The sequence below is a fragment of the Triticum aestivum genome, chromosome 5D (assembly GCF_018294505.1).
Source record: "Triticum aestivum cultivar Chinese Spring chromosome 5D, IWGSC CS RefSeq v2.1, whole genome shotgun sequence".
NCBI classification, from domain to species: domain Eukaryota; kingdom Viridiplantae; phylum Streptophyta; class Magnoliopsida; order Poales; family Poaceae; genus Triticum; species Triticum aestivum.
The window spans coordinates 489,252,717-489,271,741 of NC_057808.1; the positions used below are offsets into that span (position 1 = coordinate 489,252,717).

Consider the following 19,025-nt stretch of genomic DNA (forward strand, 5'->3'; position numbering starts at 1 on the left):
TAGAAAGGATCAGATTCAACCAAAGTAATTATCTCAGGATGGACAGAGAATTCATAATCCTTATCAGTAACAAAGATAGGTGAAGTAGCATAAGCAGGGTCATATTTCATTCTAGCATTCAAAGACTTTTCTTTAAGCTTAGCTAATAATTTCTTAAGATCAGATCTATCGTTGCAAGCAAGAAAATCTCTAGCAGTTTCTTCATCCATAACATAACCCTTAGGCACAACAGGCAATTCATATTTAGGGGGAGAATCTTCATCATCACTTTCATCAATATTATCAGTCTCAATAATTTCATTCTCTCTAGCCCTAGCAAGTTGTTCATCAAGAAATTCACCAAGTGGTACAGTATTATCAAGCATAGAAGTAGTTTCATCATAAGTATCATGCATAGCAGAAGTGGCATCATCAATAACATGCGACATATCAGAATTAATAGCAGAAGCAGGTTTAGGTGTCGCATGTTTACTCAAAACAGAAGGTGAATCAAGTGCAGAGCTAGATGGCAGTTCCTTACCTCCCCTCGTAGTTGAGGGATAAATCTTGGTTTTATCGTCTTTCAAGTTCCTCATAGTGACCAGCAGATATAAATCCCAAGTGACTCAAAGAATAGAGCTATGCTCCCTGGCAACGGCGCCGGAAAATAGTCTTGATAACCCACAAGTATAGAGGATCGCAACAGTTTTCGAGGGTAGAGTATTCAACCCAAATTTATTGATTCGACACAAGGGGAGCCAAAGAATATTCTCAAGTATTAGCAGTTGAGTTGTCAATTCAACCACACCTGGATAACTTAATATCTGCAGCAAAGTATTTAGTAGCAAAGTAGTATGGAAGTAACGGTAACAGTGGCAAAAGTAACAGTGATAGTTTTGTAGTGATTGTAATAGTGGCAACAGCAAAGTAACTAAGCAAAGATCAATATGTGAAAAGCTCGTAGGCATTGGATCGGTGATGGATAATTATGTCGGATGAGGTTCATCATGTAACAGTCATAACATAGGGTGACACAGAACTAGCTCCAATTCATCAATGTAATGTAGGCATGTATTCTGAATATAGTCATACGTGCTTATGGAAAAGAACTTGCATGACATCTTTTGTCCTACCCTCCCGTGGCAGCGGGGTCCTATTGGAAACTAAGGGATATTAAGGCCTCCTTTTAATAGAGTACCGGACCAAAGCATTAACACATAGTGAATACATGAACTCCTCAAACTACGGTCATCACCGGGAGTGGTCCCGATTATTGTCACTTCGGGGTTGCCGGATCATAACACATAGTAGGTGACTATTAACTTGCAAGATAGGATCAATAACTCACATATATTCATGAAAACATAATAGGTTCAGATCTGAAATCATGGCACTCGGGCCCTAGTGACAAGCATTAAGCATAGCAAAGTCATAGCAACATCAATCTCAGAACATAGTGGATACTAGGGATCAAACCCTAACAAAACTAACTCGATTACATGGTAAATCTCATCCAACCCATCACCGTCCAGCAAGCCTACGATGGAATTACTCACGCACGGCGGTGAGCATCATGAAATTGGTGATGGAGGATGGTTGATGATGACGACGGCGACGGATTCCCCTCTCCGGAGCCCCGAACAGACTCCAGATTAGCCCTCCCGAGAGAGTTTAGGGCTTGGCGGCGTCTCCGTATCGTAAAACGCGATGAATCCTTCTCTCTGATTTTTTTTCTCCCCAAACATGAATATATGGAGTTGGAGTTGAGGTCGGTGGAGCTCCAGGGGGCCCACGAGGCAGGGGCGCACCCAGGGGCCAGGCGCGCCTGCCACCCTCGTGGACAGGGTGTGGGCCTCTGGTCTTGATTCTTTTGCTAGTATTTTTTATAAATTCCAAAAATAATCTCCGTGGAGTTTAAGGTCATTCCAAGAACTTTTGTTTCTGCACAAAGATAAGACCATGGCAATTCTGCTGAAAACAGCGTCAGTCCGGGTTAGTTCCATTCAAATCATGCAAGTTAGAGTCCAAAACAAGGGCAAAAGTGTTTGGAAAAGTAGATACGACGGAGACGTATCACTTGCATATCACCGATAGAAAAGGAGCTGAGAATCTCGTAGCTAATAACTTGTCTACGTTAGAAAATATTCTTGATGACCCACAACCTATTAATGATAGTTTTCCTGATGAACAACTAGCTGCAATAAATGTTTCTCATAATACTCCTTGGTATTCTGACTATGCTAATTACATGGTTACTAAATATATACCACTTAGTTTCACTTACCAACAAAAGAAAAAATTCTTCTAATATTTAAGACATTACTTTTGGGATGACCCACATCTTTATAAAGAAGGAGTAGATGGTATTATTAGACGTTGTGTACCTGAGCATGAACAAGGACAGATTCTACGAAAATGTCACTCCGAAGTTTACGAAGGGCATCATGCGGGAGACAGAACTGCTCACAAGGTATTGCAATCTGGTTTTATTGGCCTACTCTCTTCAAAAATGTCCGTAAGTTTGTTTTATTTGTGATGAATGTCAAAGAATTGGTAATATTGGTAAGCGTCAGGAAATGCCTATGAATTATTCTCTTGTTGTTGAACCATTTGATGTCTGGGGTTTCGATTACATGGGACATTTTCCTTCCTCTAATGGGTATACACATATTTTGGTTGCTGTCGATTATGTTACTAAGTGGGTAGAAGCTATTCCACCTAGTAGTGTTGATCACAACACCTCTATTAAAATGCTTAAGGAAGTTATTTTCCCAAGGTTTGGAGTCCCTAGATATTTAATGACTGATGGTGGTTCACATTTTATTCATGGCGCTTTCGTAAAATGCTTGCTAAGTATGATGTTAACCATAGAAATGCATCCCCATATCATCCTCAGTCTAGTGGTCAAGTTGAACTTAGCAATAGAGAAGTAAAATTAATTTTACAAAAAACTTTCAATAGGTCCCGAAAGAATTGGTCTAAGAAATTAGACGATGCACTTTGGGCTTACCGAACAACATATAAAAATCCCATGGGTATGTCTCCTTACAAAATGGTTTATGGAAAAGCTTGTCATTTGCCTCTTGAGTATGATTTCAAACTTGCTAGTGAAAAGAGGTTATTTGATATTAGCTCACTAGATGAATGGAGAACCCAAGCTTATGAAAATGCTAAGTTATTTAAAGAAAAAGTCAGAAGATGGCATGATAAAAGAATCCAAAACCATGAGTTCAAAGTTGGAGAATATGTTCTTTTGTACAACTCTCGTTTCAGATTCTTTGTAGGAAAACTTCTCTCCAAATGGGAAGGACCTTATCTTATCGAGGAGGTTTATCGATCTGGAGCTATCAAAATAAATAAGGCCGAAGGCACTAACCTGAAGGTTGTCAACGGGCAAAGAATAAAACATTATATCTCAGGTACGCCCATTAATGTTGAAAGCAATATTATCCAAACTATGACACTGGAAGAACACATAAAATAAACCTTCTAGAACACTCTAGGATCGTGAAAAAGGAGGAGGTATGTGATACGGTAAGTAAACGGACTCCGAAAAATCCACAAAAATATTTTTTGCCAGTTTTGGAATATATTAAAAATTAGGAAAATAAGAAACAACCAGGAAGGCAACCCTGGTGGGCACAAGACACCAGGGCGCGCCTCGGGTACCTTCCGGACTCCCTTTTTCTCTCGTTTGCTTGTTTCCCAAGATAAAAAAATCTTTATATACCCCCCGAACCTATTGACCATCGTATCGTGGAGAAATCTTCTGTTTTATTTTCTTGCTGTTTTCTGTCAGATCTATCAAGGCCAGCATCATGTTTTCTCCCCCTCCAACAAGGTAGAAGAGAATGCTTGGTTGATGAAGATTGAATTGAAGAGAGAAGAGCCCGAAGAATCTCTCAAGAAGGACAAGAGCAAGGAAGCTGTTGGAGATCAAGCTCCAACAGTAGAACACGCCTTGCCCATGGAGGAAGAAGAAGATATCCTTCAACCATACTATGAATACCTCACTCCCACTGAGATTGAAGCCTTTAGGATCATTGAAATGGTTCGTGTTCAAAACAAATATCTACTCGTGAAAATATTTTATTGCAAGAGCACATCATCACCCTGCGGAGTGTCATCCGATGACTAGAGTATCTTTTGAGCCTGAAAGAGAAGGATAAACCTACTACTTCATCACCACCTTCTTCATCACCAAAGGAGACTTGAGTATTGGGTATGGGCACTCCCCTTGGCTTATGCCAAGCTTGGGGGAGGGACCCGGTATCATATCACCTCCATTATCTTTTGCCTTTACTTATCTTAGTTCGGTCCTTAGTTATCTTTCGATTTAGTTGAATAAAAGTTTAGTTCGATCCTTTCTTTTCAAGTGCTTGCTTAGTGATCTATCCCTGTAATCATGTGCGAGATATATAATAAAGTTTAGTTTTCTTTACTTCCATGTTCAATAAAAAGAATGGAAATAAATGAAAAAGATCATATGCTAATCTTATGGTAAGTAATGACATCACATAAGGAAGAGTATAAGTAGAAAATTTTATTGGTGATTTACAAACATAGCATTGGTCAATGATGCAATTCATGAAAGAATTAATAAGGGAAGAGAAGATTCACATGCAATACACTATCTTGGACATCTTTTATGATTGTGAGCCCCTACCAAAATATTATATGCCAAAATTGTTGACGTTGGACAAAGAAGACAACGTAATGATTTATGTTCGTTCATATTCACATAGAAGTTATATTGTCATAGATCCTTTAACATGTGGTGCTTGCTCCCATCTTTGCTAGCCAAAAATTTCGCACTAGTAGAGATACTACTTGTGCATCCAAAACCCTTAAACCAAATCTTGTTTTGAGAGTCCACTATGCCTACCTATGGATTGAGTAAGATCCTTCAAGAAAGTTGTCATCGGTGCAATAAGGTAATAAAAAATTGCTTATAAATGTGTTAGATCATTTAGTGTAAGAGAAAATTGAGCGTTGTACAAACTTGTGATGACAAAATAATAAAAGCGACAGACTACATAATAAAGGTTGCTATAATAAGGGGCAATATAACGGGAAATACCCAATGGTTCCTGGGTACATATGTACCCTATATGGAGATTTTTATTTAACAATTGAACAAAAGGTCAAAATAGTTAAGACACTATTTTTAGAATAAACTTGACTTACTTGCGCACTAGTATATAAATTTTCACAAAAAAGAAAACTACGTTGACTTCACAGCGAAAAAGACAAAATTTATTTGCTATTATAGGTCACTATTCACGCTATTTTGACTGAAAATTTGTCCTTTTTGAAAAGAAGTCAAAGAGAATTTATTTTTTTTTTGAAACTTTTCTCACTACTACAATGGAAGGTCAAGTTTTTTTCAAAAACATTTTCAAATTTTTTTGACTTTTTGTAGAATTACTAAAAAAAATTCATATAGGTTACTTACGTACCCAGGAACCAAACGTTCCCATCCGCAATATAACGTGACGTTCTTTTGCACTAAGAGATTAAGCATACATCCAAAAAGTGCATGTCAACCTCTGCTTCCCTCGGTGAAGGGCCTATCTTTTACTTTTACTTTTTTTTTGTTTCTTTACTAGTTTTCACAGTTTTTCAATTCTTTTTGCATTTTTTTCTTCGGTTTATTTTTTTGTATTCTTTTTTTCATTATGTTTTAGTTTTTCTTTCTTTCTTTTGGTTTTCATTCTACATTTTTTGCATACGTCAAGATTGATTTTTAATACACGTTTATCATTTTTCAAATATAATTTTAACTTTTTTAATACATTGTCAATATTTTTTCTAGACACTATTTTCAAATGCTTGATTAAAAAATTTCTGAATGCGCGGTTAGAATTTTTTCTATACATTTTAAACATTTTCAAATGTTTGATTAATATTTTTTCAATACATTGTCAATATTTTTTCTATACTTATTTAACTTTTTTTCAAATGTTTGATTAATAATTTTTCAGATGCAATATTAACATTTTTAATACATAGTCAACATTTATTCTATATACGGTTAACATTTTTCAAATACTTGAATAAATTTTTTTAAATACATGTTCAACATTTTTTCAAATGCTTGATTAACATTTTTAAAAGGCAAGATTAACATATTTTTCATACATGGTCAACGTTTTTTCTATACATATTTAATTTTTTTCAAATGCTTGATTGATATATATTTTCAAATGCAATATTAACATTTTTTTTGTACGTGGTCAACATTTTTTCTATATACATTTAACAATTTTCTAATGCTTGATTAAAAAATTTCAATCACTTGTTCAACATTTTTTTCAAATGTTTGATTAAGATTTTTTAAGTACATATCAAATTGTTTCCTACACATTCATTTTTTGTATGCATTTTTCATATACGTGATAAACATTTTTCTCTATACACATATAACATTTTTCAAATTTTTCACGTAGAGTGATTTTTGTAATATATTTATTTAGAATATTCAAAAGTATAAGCAAATGTAAAAAAAGAAAGCAAAAAACATGAAAAAAATATTAAAAAACGAGGTTGTTGTCCCCGCACGCCTTGGCTGGCCCAACTCGTGCCACCCTTCAGCTAGGGTTGCCTCTATCTTGCGTGAAGCGAGGCATAGGGGCGCCAAGCCAAAAGGGCATTGACGGCGAGAAGGAGTTATGCATGGACCGTGGAGCAACATGTGCATGAAACTTAGCTCGATTGGCGGTTGCGTAGAGTGCTACCTTGACGAGTATGAGCAGGAGCATCATCGCTAGTGAGGTGTGGAGGTAGAGGTGCCGCCTAATGACGATGCATTCACGCAACAACGCCTTGTTGCGGTAGGCATGGTCGCGCGAGAGCCGGTGGGGTAGCAGATGCTTGTTGTCGGTGATGAAGACAATTGGGAAGAGCAACACGACATGCTTGGCTTTGGCCATGACGACTCACACTCATTCAAGAAGGCAGTCAGGAGAAGCTCAAACTACATACTCCCTCCATTCCTTTATATAAGGCCACTATCAAAAATACATTTTGCATCTATGCAAGGTCACTATCAAAAATACATTTTGCATTTATGCAAGGCCACTAACAGTAATCGAGGCAAAAATTAATGATGTTTCCTCATACTAGCAACTTGTTTAATACTTGCATGCATGTAGTCATAATGATACTATGATACTTCCTTCTCATTCCTTCCTTGCATGCATGCGGGTGTATTAATAAAAGAAAAGTTGGCTTGCAGACCAGTTATTAAATTTTACCTTGGTACCTGTAATTTTAGTTTGTGACCTTGTATAAGGAAATGGAGGGAGTAATTCATAGAAGCTGAAGGCCCTGTTTGGATTCGGTGTAAATTTATACACTTGGATTTAATCCACAGGTGTATATTACTGGCCGCGGCGTTATTTCCATCTAGAATGAAAATGATGGCTGGAGGTTTGTATTGTTTGCGGCCTCGCGGGGGTATTTAGGAGCAAATCGACAATCCAAGCGGGCCCGAAAGCTCAAAAGTGCTAGTACCACTTCTGAGAGAAGCCCAAAGCTCAAAGGTGCTACCAGTCCTGGGGTCGTGACCTCCTGAGCAGTATACCTGGCCAGAGGAGACCCGTCTACCGCGGGTGGGGCAAGTCATGAACATGTGATGGACGGATATATAGAGCGCTTTAGGCCCAGTTCTTTTGCCAGAATCTGGGGATTCTCCCAGAATCCGACCCCTACTCAGCTTCTCGCAGAATCTTTGAGTCCCATTTGTTTTATAATTCTATCTAGTTAGGGTCTAATTAGATAGGATTGTAAAATAAATAGGGCTCAAAGATTCTGGGAGAAGCTGGGTAGGGGTCGGATTCTGGGAGAATCTTCAGATTCTGGCAAAAGAACCAGGCCTTAGTCAAGCCTGATTACTAGATCTAGCTTAATTAGTCGATGTTTATGGTGCATTGGTGCTACGTCACGCCTCGGTTCTGCTCATGGTGCCCTTAGGGGACTTTGCTTCCAGTTTTTGCTAGAGGCAAGGGTCTTGTTTCTTCATCCGCACCACCATGAGCTGTTATTTGTTTGCGTTTCGGGTTGATGCGTCCTTGTTCAATGTTAAACATTCATTCATTCTATCTACTCTCTTCGATTCATAATAAGTGTCACCGTTTTGAATTAAGAGGGGGTATATGTGGACCACACCCCTGTGCAAGCACACGTGTTGCACATCCCGGGGTCCGCCGTGGATGGTACGAGCTCGTCTGATGCTCCAGACACCTCTACCTCATCAGGTGCGACGCAACTTCCTTGACCGAATCCATGATTTCATTTGCAGAACTCCTCGGTGCGAAAGAATGGAAGTAAGGCCTGGATGCTCAAGCGCAGCTTCCAAGTTCAGACTAGCTAGGACAGGATGTTGATGAGCTCGGTTGCAATTGCCTAGTTGTCTCTGCCACTTCTTTCCTACTGTACTTACCTCCTGATCACCACCGCGCCGAAGGTGCACAATACATGAAAAATTCACTGTTTCTTTCTGGAACACTAGACTTTAGATATATACACTGCCATTTTTATTGCATATCATCTCCGCAGTACATGTTAGACAACCATGTGTGTGTTCATCTGAAACTGATGGGAGTTACGCCTGTACAAACAAAGGATATGCCGCAGGTCACATGAATCGTGTTTCCTTCATGTGCTTCCTCTTGTGGTTATACACATGACTGCTATTTTCTGATGTTCATGGTCTGAATATCTGATATGTGCAGTTTTAGCCATTTGCAATGTAAGAAGGGTAGTGCGAAAGTAGGAATTACAATTACCGACCCTGCTTTCTTATTATCTGGTCGCTCTACAGAACTATGTATTATATGTTTTTTCGGCAATGGTTTTAACAGGTGCTTTAGTCAATGAAGACGACACAAGTATGTTTTAACAGGTGCTTTAGTCAATGAAGACGACACAAGTATACAACATGCTTGAGTAACAGATGGGGTCGAATCCAGGACCACACCTCGGAGCATCTATGGACAATCTATTGAGGCATCTAAAATGTCGACAAAACACTCTTAATCAGAGAATATCTGGTTGAACCACATAAACTCGGTGCGCAATTCCAAAAAGGAAGTGCACCATATGCCCTTGTTTTCATGACATAAATCAAGCTGAATCCACAACAGGGACCTTTTAGATGCAATGCAGGCCGCCATCCTGAAAATGCGACCAAGACACAATCGTTGAACTGATGCATCACTCAGAGAACTTTTAGCAGTCTCTAAGGAGGAGGAGGAGGAGATGAGATGGGCAAGAATTGCCTTGACCTTCTATAACACAATGAACCTGGACAGTGTTAGAATCCACCACCATATAACTCATTCTGATCCACCATCACCGCCATTGGCATACCCACTGTAGTGGCAGAACCATCATAATGAACTGCTTCCTTGGATAAAGGTAAATTTCATTATGCTCGCTCAATGTAATCCCGAACCATCGTCACATCATACCAGCCAAGCATAAGACCAATAAACACCAGATTTATCTGCTTGCAATTGGAGCAAAATAGAACAGTAGCCCAAAACCTGCAGCCAGAAGAAACTGGAGCCGAAATCAATCATTTCCCCATAATATTAATATGGTGCACAATTGACAACTAGATTCTTTGTCTTGCTGATATACATGGGGAAGAATGAAAAATGATGGCACACAATTACAAAAGTCACATAATCATAAGAATATGGATACTGGGATACTAATGATCTACAGTAAATGATGATGCCAAAGAAATGATACCTTAAGATTGTGCTCGGAATAGATCAGTACAGACCAGACATTTGAAACAAATCTCGGGCCATTTTTAATTGGTAAATTCTGAGAACTCAATGCATCACAGAGAAGCATCACTCTTGCTTTGTGAAGTAACACTGAAGCTTAACCTCCAATAATCTCAGACAGTTCGGGCATTCTTGGCAAAATGGACAAGTGGAATCATGATATGACCATTGAAACTGTGATTCAAGCATAATCATCTTCTATTAATTTCATCCATGGGCCAACTTCATTAACAAGCCCCTGAGAATGTAAATAACAGACCAACTTCCTGACAGGTTGAAGGCTAGCAGAAGTGGAAAGAGAAGCCATGAGTTCATTCATTATATTCTGGAAAGCAGAGCTGCAGTAACGCCTAAGCCACTTTATGTGCTCAGAAGCCATTTCTATTTCCTCAACATCTGTTAGGCACTTCAACAGAATGACATGTGAATTCAAGCTCTCAATATTGGATGGAAGACTTGACATAACACCCAATGCTGCTTTGAAGCCACCTGAAAATTCCAAGGGCGACATTTACAAGGAGATAACAGAATAACTAAAACAGCAAGTGTACTAATAACGAGGACATGAATACCTTGTTTACAGAGTGCAATGATAAACACAGTTAACACTGAACTAGCTAGTTTAGGATCCTGCGCTACAGATTTGTTGAAGATTTCCTCAGCCTGTTCATATTTGTTTTCTTGGCACAACATAGTAATGACTGATGTGTATGTTGTACTATCTGGTGCTACTCCTTTCTGGATCATGTGATCAAACAGCTGTTGGACTTGTTCACTTTCACCAATTTCTGCAAATTTTGTTATAAGTATATTATAGGTCTGCAGATTTGGACTACACCCACTGGTGAACATCTCATCCCACAGCTTCTTAGCAGGCCTAAGGAGATCATTTCTACATAGTGCTACCATGAGAGAATTATATGATGAAATGCCAGGATCTAGCTTCTTCCTTTTTATCTCCTTTATCACATCATATGCCTCTCTGACCTTCCCTGCCTTGCCCAAGAATGACACCACCAAATGATACTCCCTCTCACTCGTGCAATAGCCCTTATCCAAAAGCACTCTAAACATTTCCCACATCTCATCGCCCTTGTCATTCTTGCAAAGGCTCTCGCAAAGTTGCACGAGCATCTGTGTACTTGGCAATCTCTCCTTCCCTATCATGAACTTGCAGAACATAATTGCAGCATCAGCATCAACCTCAGACACCGAACAAACCAAGAGATTCAACACATCATCATCAATCGGGAAATCGCCTAATACAATCGCCTCGGCCATCTCCTTCGCGTCAGAAATCTGCCTGCCAGACACCAGCGCAAGCAAAACCTCTCTGTAGTCCTCCTTCCTTGGTGCAACACCGAGCTTCCTCTTCTGCTTCAAGATCCTACCTTCCTCCTCCGCCCTTTCAGCTAACCTGAACCCCTCGGACACAATCCTGTATGCTACAAAATCCGGCTTCCATCCACGCAACCTCATATCCTCCAGAGCCCGCCAAGCATCCTCTATCCTCCGCTCCCGACACAGACCGTCGACAACCATCGCCGCAACAACAGACTTGTTGATCAAGCCCTCCCGATGGTGCACCGCGTCCACCAGCCGCAGGACCTCGTCCAGCCCGTCCCTCCTGCCCACACTCTTCGCAAACACCCCGAAGCCGACGGTGTCCAGCTCGGCGGCGCGGGCCAGCATTCTGCCGAACACCTTGCGCGCGGCGTCGAGTGACCCGGACGACGCGAGCGCAGCGAGCAGGAAGTTGGCGAGCGGAGCGGGCGGCGCGGCGGAGTCCGGGAGGAGGCTGAAGTGCGCGAGCGCGTCGGGGAGGCGGCCGTGGCGGAGGAGCGCGGAGGCCGCGAGCGCGCGGGTGGCCGGGAGGAGCGGCAGCCGCGCGGCGCGGGCGCGGGCGAGCGCGGCGAGGAGGGACGGGAGCGTGGCCGGGTGGCCCGCGCGGGAGGGCGCCGCGAGCGACGCCAGGTGCGCGTGGAAGGCCTCCGGGGTCGAGGCTGGGGCGGAGGGCGGCGGGTAGGCCCGGCCGGAGACGGCGCGCGCGGCGGCGAGGCGGTGGAGGAGGAGCTGGCGCGGGGCGGGCCACGGCGGGGCCATGCTGGCAGCGACGGCCGGATGGCGCGAGCCACATTAATCGATTGAAGGCGTAAACTAAATTACACTTTCATTACGCAAACACGTAACTTTGGGAATACGTAACCGGTGTCTCGGCGCTCGCCAGTCACTCGCTCCGCCCCGCGGCCGCAGCAAGATCTTCTTCCTCCTCCCCCTCTGGTCCGCTAAATCCTCCAAAACCTCTCCATCCCTTTCCCGCGAGGCCCAAAAATTTCAAAAATCCTCTCCCCTCGCCGCAAACCCTAGCGCTCGCCCCTCCCCGCGCCGCCGCCGCGGAGCCGGAGTCTCCCGCCCGCACCCGCCGCCGGCCATGGAGGCGGTGGTCGTCGACGCGGGGTCGAAGCTGCTGAAGGCCGGCATCGCCCTGCCCGACCAGGCCCCGGGGCTGGTGAGTACCCAGATCTCCTTTGCCCGCCCGTGTATTCGCTCGAGATTTCGCGGGATGTTATGCGTGACTCCCCTATTTTTGATTTGTGTGTGGTCAGGTGATGCCCTCGAAGATGAAGACGGAGGTGGAGGAGAGCGAGGTGGCCGACGGCGCGGCGGCGGTGGTGGAGGAGGTGGTGCAGCCGGTGGTGCGCGGCTTCGTCAAGGACTGGGACGCCATGGAGGACCTGCTCACCTACGTCCTCTACAGGAACATCGGCTGGGAGATGGGGGACGAGGGCCAGATCCTCTTCACCCAGCCGCTCTTCACGCCCAAGGTCAGTGCGACTGCCCTCTCAAGCTCGTTTAAATGTGGTGGTGCCTATTACACATGTTGGAATTTAATAATATTGAATCACAGAAAAGTTCTGGGTTCGATTTTACTAGGTTTCAGGTTAATTGTGTCTGAGTTAGCTTTAAAAAATATGTCTGAGTTATGTGGTCTTGGGTGTTGTTGACACACCAACTTAATCCGCATGTTGGCTTATGTGATTCCGCATCGCCACCAGCCTAAATGACATTAGCCATTCCTTTTGTGGATGAGCTCAGTTCCTCTGGATTATAGTTCCATGTGATATACTCCTTCCGTTCGGAAATAGGTGTTTTAGTTCAAATTTGAACTAAAACAGTGTCAGCGTCACTTATTTCCGAACCGAGGTAATACATTCCAAAGGAAGTAGTCCACATTTAACCACTGAGCTCTTGCGGAAGTCTATATCTTCAGACAAGGGACGATGATTGCAAACTTGAGACTGTCTGACAAAAAACAAAGCGAAAATACATTACAAACAGAGCACCTTGCTCTAACCATGAAGTCCATTTTTCAACCATGAGGGCCAGATCCTCTTCACCCAGCCGCTCTTCACGCCCAAGGTGTGTCATTGCTATTGCCCTCTTAAGCTCTTTTAAATGAGGTGGTGCCTATTAGACATGTTGGAATTTAATAATATTGAATCATGGAATAGTTCAGGGTTCGAGTTTACTAGGTTTCAGGTTAATTGTGTCTGAGTTAGCTTAAAAAAATATGTCTGAGATATGTGGTCTTGGGTGTTGACACACCAACTTAATCCGCATGTTGGCTTATGTGATTCCGCATTTCTACCAGCCTAAAATGACATTAGCTATTCCTTCTGTGGATGGACTCACTTCCTCTGGATTATAGGTCCATGTGATATACATTCCAAAGAAAACAGTCCACATTTAACCACTGAGCTCTTGGAAAGTCCACTTCTTCAATAAAATCATCTGCTACATCCTCAAGTGGTTTCACATGTGTTTTGTGACCACGTGGATGCCCCATCATCAAACAGTTTAGTTCATGTTGACTTGATGGAAAGGTCATCCTATGCCATAATTCTCCTTATGCTATATCTCTACTGATTTATTTGATTACGTGTCAAGTTCTTTTGTTATTTGGTAGTGCGTTTGTGTAGTGGTTTACACACATTACACAATTGGGCATGGTTAGTTTTCTCTTATCTGAGTGGAGATGATGGACTCCCAAAAAGTTTACTGTGAGCCACATATCCATTTTGTGCTTTTTAGTTCAAAATCTTTGTGCTATTTTGGTTAACTTTCGGATCTTACTACATAATTCTAGCTTTGGGTTTTGATCTGCATTTTATATTCTTCTGTATGTTATGTTTGTGGCTAACCTTGCCATAAAAAGTTTGTCAAAATGGCCACTGCAAGTTCAGTAAAGTTACCCATGGAACTGAGTCTTTAATAAGTGGGCCAAGAAACTAAGAAAAGGGTAGTAAGTCACATTCTGATTTGCGGCAATGAAGCAAACTCATACCTAAACAACTGTTTCGTGACTAGAGTTAGGCATGGCATGGTTAGGTATCAAACAGGACACCCCCCTGGGCTAGAGTTTGTAACAGGTTATCTGCATTGGAAATTACCAACATATGGTGCCCATTAGTCTTCCTGGTACAGTGCTTTCCATATATTGATATCATTGGAATTGAATGAAGTTCTAACAGTGGCAGATATTGCATGATGTAGCACTCAAACTGTAGTCTGAAGGCTAGCACGCACCATTCCCCGCTATGAGATAAGGCCAAAAGAAGAAAAGACTCAGGCCATAATAATACCTACCCCTTTTTCCTCGATCGTTAAGGTCGTGGATTTGTTTCGATTTTGGTCTTACGGTCTTCATGCATTTTTAAGGGCCAGCTTTTGGTTGTTGTGCTGTGCTATATAATCCACTTATTTGTGCAAGTCCTTACCAGTTCTACTTCTGCTATGAAAAGGGAATGCTCTCAAATGGTTAGTTTAGTAAAAAGTAGAAAACGTATATGCTTTTTCAAAAGCATTTGCAATGCCACTTAAATAAGTTTTCATTATTCTGAATCTATAATACAATCTCTCTCTTGCTTGTTTGCTAAGCCTTTTCCATTTGACATTATCCATATTTTAGTGCAGCTAATGCGTTTTACCAATCGTGTTGGTCTTGCATTTGGTTCTGATTCTCCAATTCTGTCATGTTCTCTGCAGGCTCTCCGGGAGCAATTAGTGCAACTTATGTTCGAAAAATTCAACGTATCAGGATTTTATGATTCTGAACAGGCTGTATTGTCCCTTTATGCTGTTGGTCGCATTTCGGGTTGTACGGTTGACATTGGACATGGGAAAATAGGTAATATCACCAAATCCAGCTGTATCTTGAACTTGAATTGCGACACTGTTGATTCCATATGTGGGCCTTTGTGTTATGTCTGTATGATATGGTATTTGTTCTGAAGCTATTGACTTTATGCTTCCTTGGTTTGGCGATTTTATGTTTAATACTTCTTTCAGTATCTTTTATTTACTCACTCTAGAATAACCTTGGTGAAAACTAGCACATATCGAAGGCTTGCAGGGAAAATATGCATTCCCTTTTGAGCTCAAACTTTGTGCAACACAATTTTCACCCAGTGATTGATGATCTTTAAGCACATTGCAAGAACATCATACAGGGATGACAGAAATTCTTCTAAATGGTATTGCAATGATGCTTATGTTAACCCTCTCCAGTCAGTAATATAGTATACACACCATCATTTGTATTTCAAATGTTTCTGTCTTCTCTTGTCTTCTGGTATGTGTAATTTGTACATACTGTGTCACATTTCCTTCATCCGAAGATCATTTCTCTCTGCAGCTTTATTTTTTTTAAGTAATCCTTGTTTACTCGAATGGTTTATTCATCTTCTTCTGTACTTTTAACCCAAATAGGGTTCCTCCCTCTTGGTCACAAGGTGTGGAGGAAATGCAACATTTTTTGTGTGTGCTTTGTCATCAGTAATATATTTTTTGTATTAACTCTATAATCCAGTATATCTGTACAGTTAACACAAGAAATCAGTAGATATTGTTCATGGGCTTGTGAAGGAATACTAGGAGTCTGAATCCGCAAACAAATTCTATTATAGTTTATTTGTTCAGTAGTTCAGATGTAAGTCGTAATTGTGCTTCGCAACTGCTTTATATTTGTATTAGTTCACAATTTGCATTGTGGTGGCTTTTCTTCCCCAGGAGTTTTTTTATTACTATTTTTGGATATGTTAATAAGTTGGGGTACTTGGCTACCCCTTTGTCAAAATCAGAACATAAATATTTGAGTTGGGCTAGTATAGATTCTTTCAGTTAACTAGATTCTGCAGCACGATACTGTAAAACCAAGCGTAACTAGATTCTGCAGCACGATGCAGCAATACCAAGCGAGCCACTGTACAGATATATTAAGACCAGTCCTCAAAGATAAATAATGTTGTTTAGCATTGGTTGTCCACTGTGTGCTTACTAAATTACATGGGATAAATTTTGATAAGTGCCCTTCTTTTGTATTGGCTGTCCAGATATTGCTCCGGTTTGTGAAGGTGCTGTTCAGCACGTAGCATCGAAGAGATTTGAGATTGGAGGAACTGACTTGACAAACCTATTTGCACAAGAACTAAAGAAGTCCAACCCATCAGTAAACATTGATATTTCTGACGTTGAGAGGCTGAAAGAGCAGTATGCATGCTGCACAGAAGATCAGTCAGCCTTTGAAGCTATAGCAAGTACATGCCAGCCAGAAACTCACACTCTTCCAGATGGACAGGTTCGTTATTAATTATGTTGCACTGCTTTGGTGTAAATGCTGTGCCAAACATCCACCTGTTCATTTACATGTATAGAGAGCACTTAGTGTGCAATTTTTCTCATTATAAAATGCATGATAATTATGTGAATTATCATCCTTAGGTTGATCAGATGCTTTGATGTTTATTTATCACCCTGAATGTATGGAATAGCTGTTCACAAAACACTTTTTCCTCCAGGTTATAACAATTGAAAAAGAGCGCTATATCGTTGGCGAAGCTTTGTTTCAACCAAGCATCTTGGGCTTAGAAGATTATGGTATTGTCCACCAGCTAATTACTAGTGTTTCAAACGTCGCATCGGAGTACCAAAAGCAACTGCTTGAGAACACTATGTTATGTGGTGGCACTGTATCTATGACTGGTTAGTTATTGCTCTCTTCTGCAAGATGCCTTTTCCTTGGTTAGAACTCTTGGTTTTGTCAATCTTATATTCTACATGGAAAATGCATGCCAACTACTCCCTCCGTTCCTAAATATAAGTCTTTTTAGAGAATTCAATAAGGACTGCATACGGATGTATATAGACATATTTTAGAGTGTAGATTCACTCATTTTGCTCCGTATGTAGTCCGTATTGAAATCTCTACAAAGACTTACATTTAGGAACGGAGGGACTATTAATACTAGTAGCCTGCTAGGCTTTACTGTTTATGGATGATAATGTATGCTTCCCTGCGGCACACGGCATCATTAAAAAAAAGAGTAAAAGACTACATTCTGCATGACACAGTTATGAAAAGTGGATGCTGTATGAATTGATTGTCTGAATGCTAGTGGCGTATGACCTATGCAGCAACGGTCTAGTTTGTTTCTATGCATGTCCCAGAACTGAGGAAACGGGGCCAGTTTGGAAGTTCTCTCATTTGAGTACCCGTGGTGTTGGGACCTGGGGATTTCATTTCGTTGGAAAGAAATCAGAATCTTATGTAGGACTCAGGAATATCTTGGACTCCTGTTAGTACCCCTGTGGACACCCAGAGAACACAATACTGAATGTGCGGCAGAGCATTTAGGAAAAGCTGTTTGCTTGTAATGCTGGTTATAGCCAGTGTTTTAAGGTGTCCTGCCTTGGATGCTTAGGCGGCAAGGCGCCTAGTCAGTGCCTTAGAATTTTGCCCGCGTTAGGTGCTTAGTCGTCCCTTAGGCATCAAGGCGGTGGGTGCTCACCTTAGGATGGCTTATCGACATCTATAAGCAGATATTGTATTTCGGGCAGTTCAGACAATCATTACATGCAGGCTGCTTCAAGCACTTGCAATTTATTTCCATTGCTTCCTTGCTTATGCTCATATTGATTTTCCCATTTTGCACATCCTAACCCATCTTTCAAGCACTTGTAATTACCTGATAACTGACCGCTTTTTTGCTCACTTTTCTCAAAGGTTTCGAAGACAGGTTTCAGAGGGAAGCAAATCTGTCTGCTTCAGCAATCCGCCCAACTCTTGTGAAGGTACCCCCCTCCTCTCCTCTCCCTAAACTGTGGCGCACTTGCTAACCCGACCTGCATTCCTCCGTCCAGGCCCCGGAGTACATGCCGGAGGACCTGGCGCGGCACTCGGCGTGGCTGGGCGGCGCGATCCTGGCCAAGGTGGTCTTCCCCCAGAACCAGCACGTCACCAAGGGCGATTACGACGAGACGGGCCCGTCCATCGTCCACAAGAAGTGCTTCTGACCGACTGAGAACCAGCCCTTTACTCGAGTCACAGGATGGATGCTCGTGCGTCACACCGTACGCGTACGTGTTGGCAACTGATAAATGATGTGTGTAGGGGCCAGCGGCACTGGTACTGGACTGGTGTGGTGCCCTTCCTCCTCTGATGCTGGGCGCCTCTGAGAGCCATTCATGGCCTCTGGCTCTGCCTCTGGTTTGGATGTGTCATTGTTGCTAGCTTGGCTAGCTAGATGATAACTAGCTAGCTATTCAGATTGCCGTAGGATCGGATCTAAGATTGCCGTCTGTCTTTTTATTAGGAGTGCTAGCCCATTGTACCTGTGCCGTACCATTGGAAATTTGTTCGCGGGAGGTGCATCGCGTTGTTCTCTCTCTCTCTCTCTCACGCCGCGTTGTGCTGTTTTAGCCCGTTCGACGAAGCCTACGAAAATGTCACCAACGTTGTTCTCTGCGCAAGCTGTGGACGCCGGCGGCAAGAAGAGCAGGGCATCTCTGGCGGTTCATGGCCTCGACGCACGTACGGTCCAGCCTCCACTCTGTCCCTGCGTCGTGCAGAAGTTGGTGGAAATTGATGTCGACGACCGATCCACAATACACTGATGCACATCCGGTCTTTGCGTCGTTGTACGACTTCTGGTAGGAATTGATGGTCTACATACCGTCCGCCGGCCCCCGGACATCCCCTGCCATCGCCAATCTCTAGTTAATGGTTCCTACAGTGCCCTGCTCGGGCAGGCCCTTCCTGCGACATCCATCCAACGGGAAGCCGCCAAGCTTCCTCCACAGTGCGTGCCGTCACCGGCCCGCTTCGTGTCAGCGCGCGATTCACTCGATTCATTCACTCGCTCATTCATTCAGTCGATTCCCGGTTCATTTCATCAAGGAAAAAAAAGG

The 19,025-nt window shown here is 42.2% G+C and overlaps 2 protein-coding genes across 3 annotated transcripts; one reads left to right on the forward strand and one right to left on the reverse strand.

The window, feature by feature from the left end:
- Window positions 1-8,873: 8,873 nt before the first annotated feature.
- LOC123123085 (pentatricopeptide repeat-containing protein At5g14080) lies at window positions 8,874-11,914 on the reverse strand. 2 transcript variants are annotated; one of them, XM_044543514.1, is made up of 3 exons: window positions 10,352-11,914; window positions 9,739-10,268; window positions 8,874-9,527 (listed from the first exon to the last, which is right to left on the reverse strand). In XM_044543514.1, the coding sequence occupies exons 1-2, from the start codon at window positions 11,880-11,882 to the stop codon at window positions 9,961-9,963; spliced, it is 1,839 nt and encodes a 612-aa protein (XP_044399449.1). In that variant the 5' UTR covers window positions 11,883-11,914; the 3' UTR covers window positions 8,874-9,527; window positions 9,739-9,960. The 2 variants fall into 2 exon arrangements, with proteins under 2 accessions (XP_044399449.1, XP_044399448.1); XM_044543513.1 differs by having other exon boundaries at window positions 8,874-9,543; window positions 10,352-11,911.
- A 70-nt stretch (window positions 11,915-11,984) lies between these two features.
- LOC123123086 (actin-related protein 7) lies at window positions 11,985-18,503 on the forward strand. Its single transcript, XM_044543515.1, has 7 exons — window positions 11,985-12,288; window positions 12,386-12,604; window positions 14,826-14,967; window positions 16,172-16,416; window positions 16,637-16,820; window positions 17,842-17,909; window positions 17,979-18,503. The coding sequence occupies exons 1-7, from the start codon at window positions 12,211-12,213 to the stop codon at window positions 18,129-18,131; spliced, it is 1,089 nt and encodes a 362-aa protein (XP_044399450.1). The 5' UTR covers window positions 11,985-12,210; the 3' UTR covers window positions 18,132-18,503.
- The last annotated feature ends 522 nt before the right edge of the window (window positions 18,504-19,025 follow it).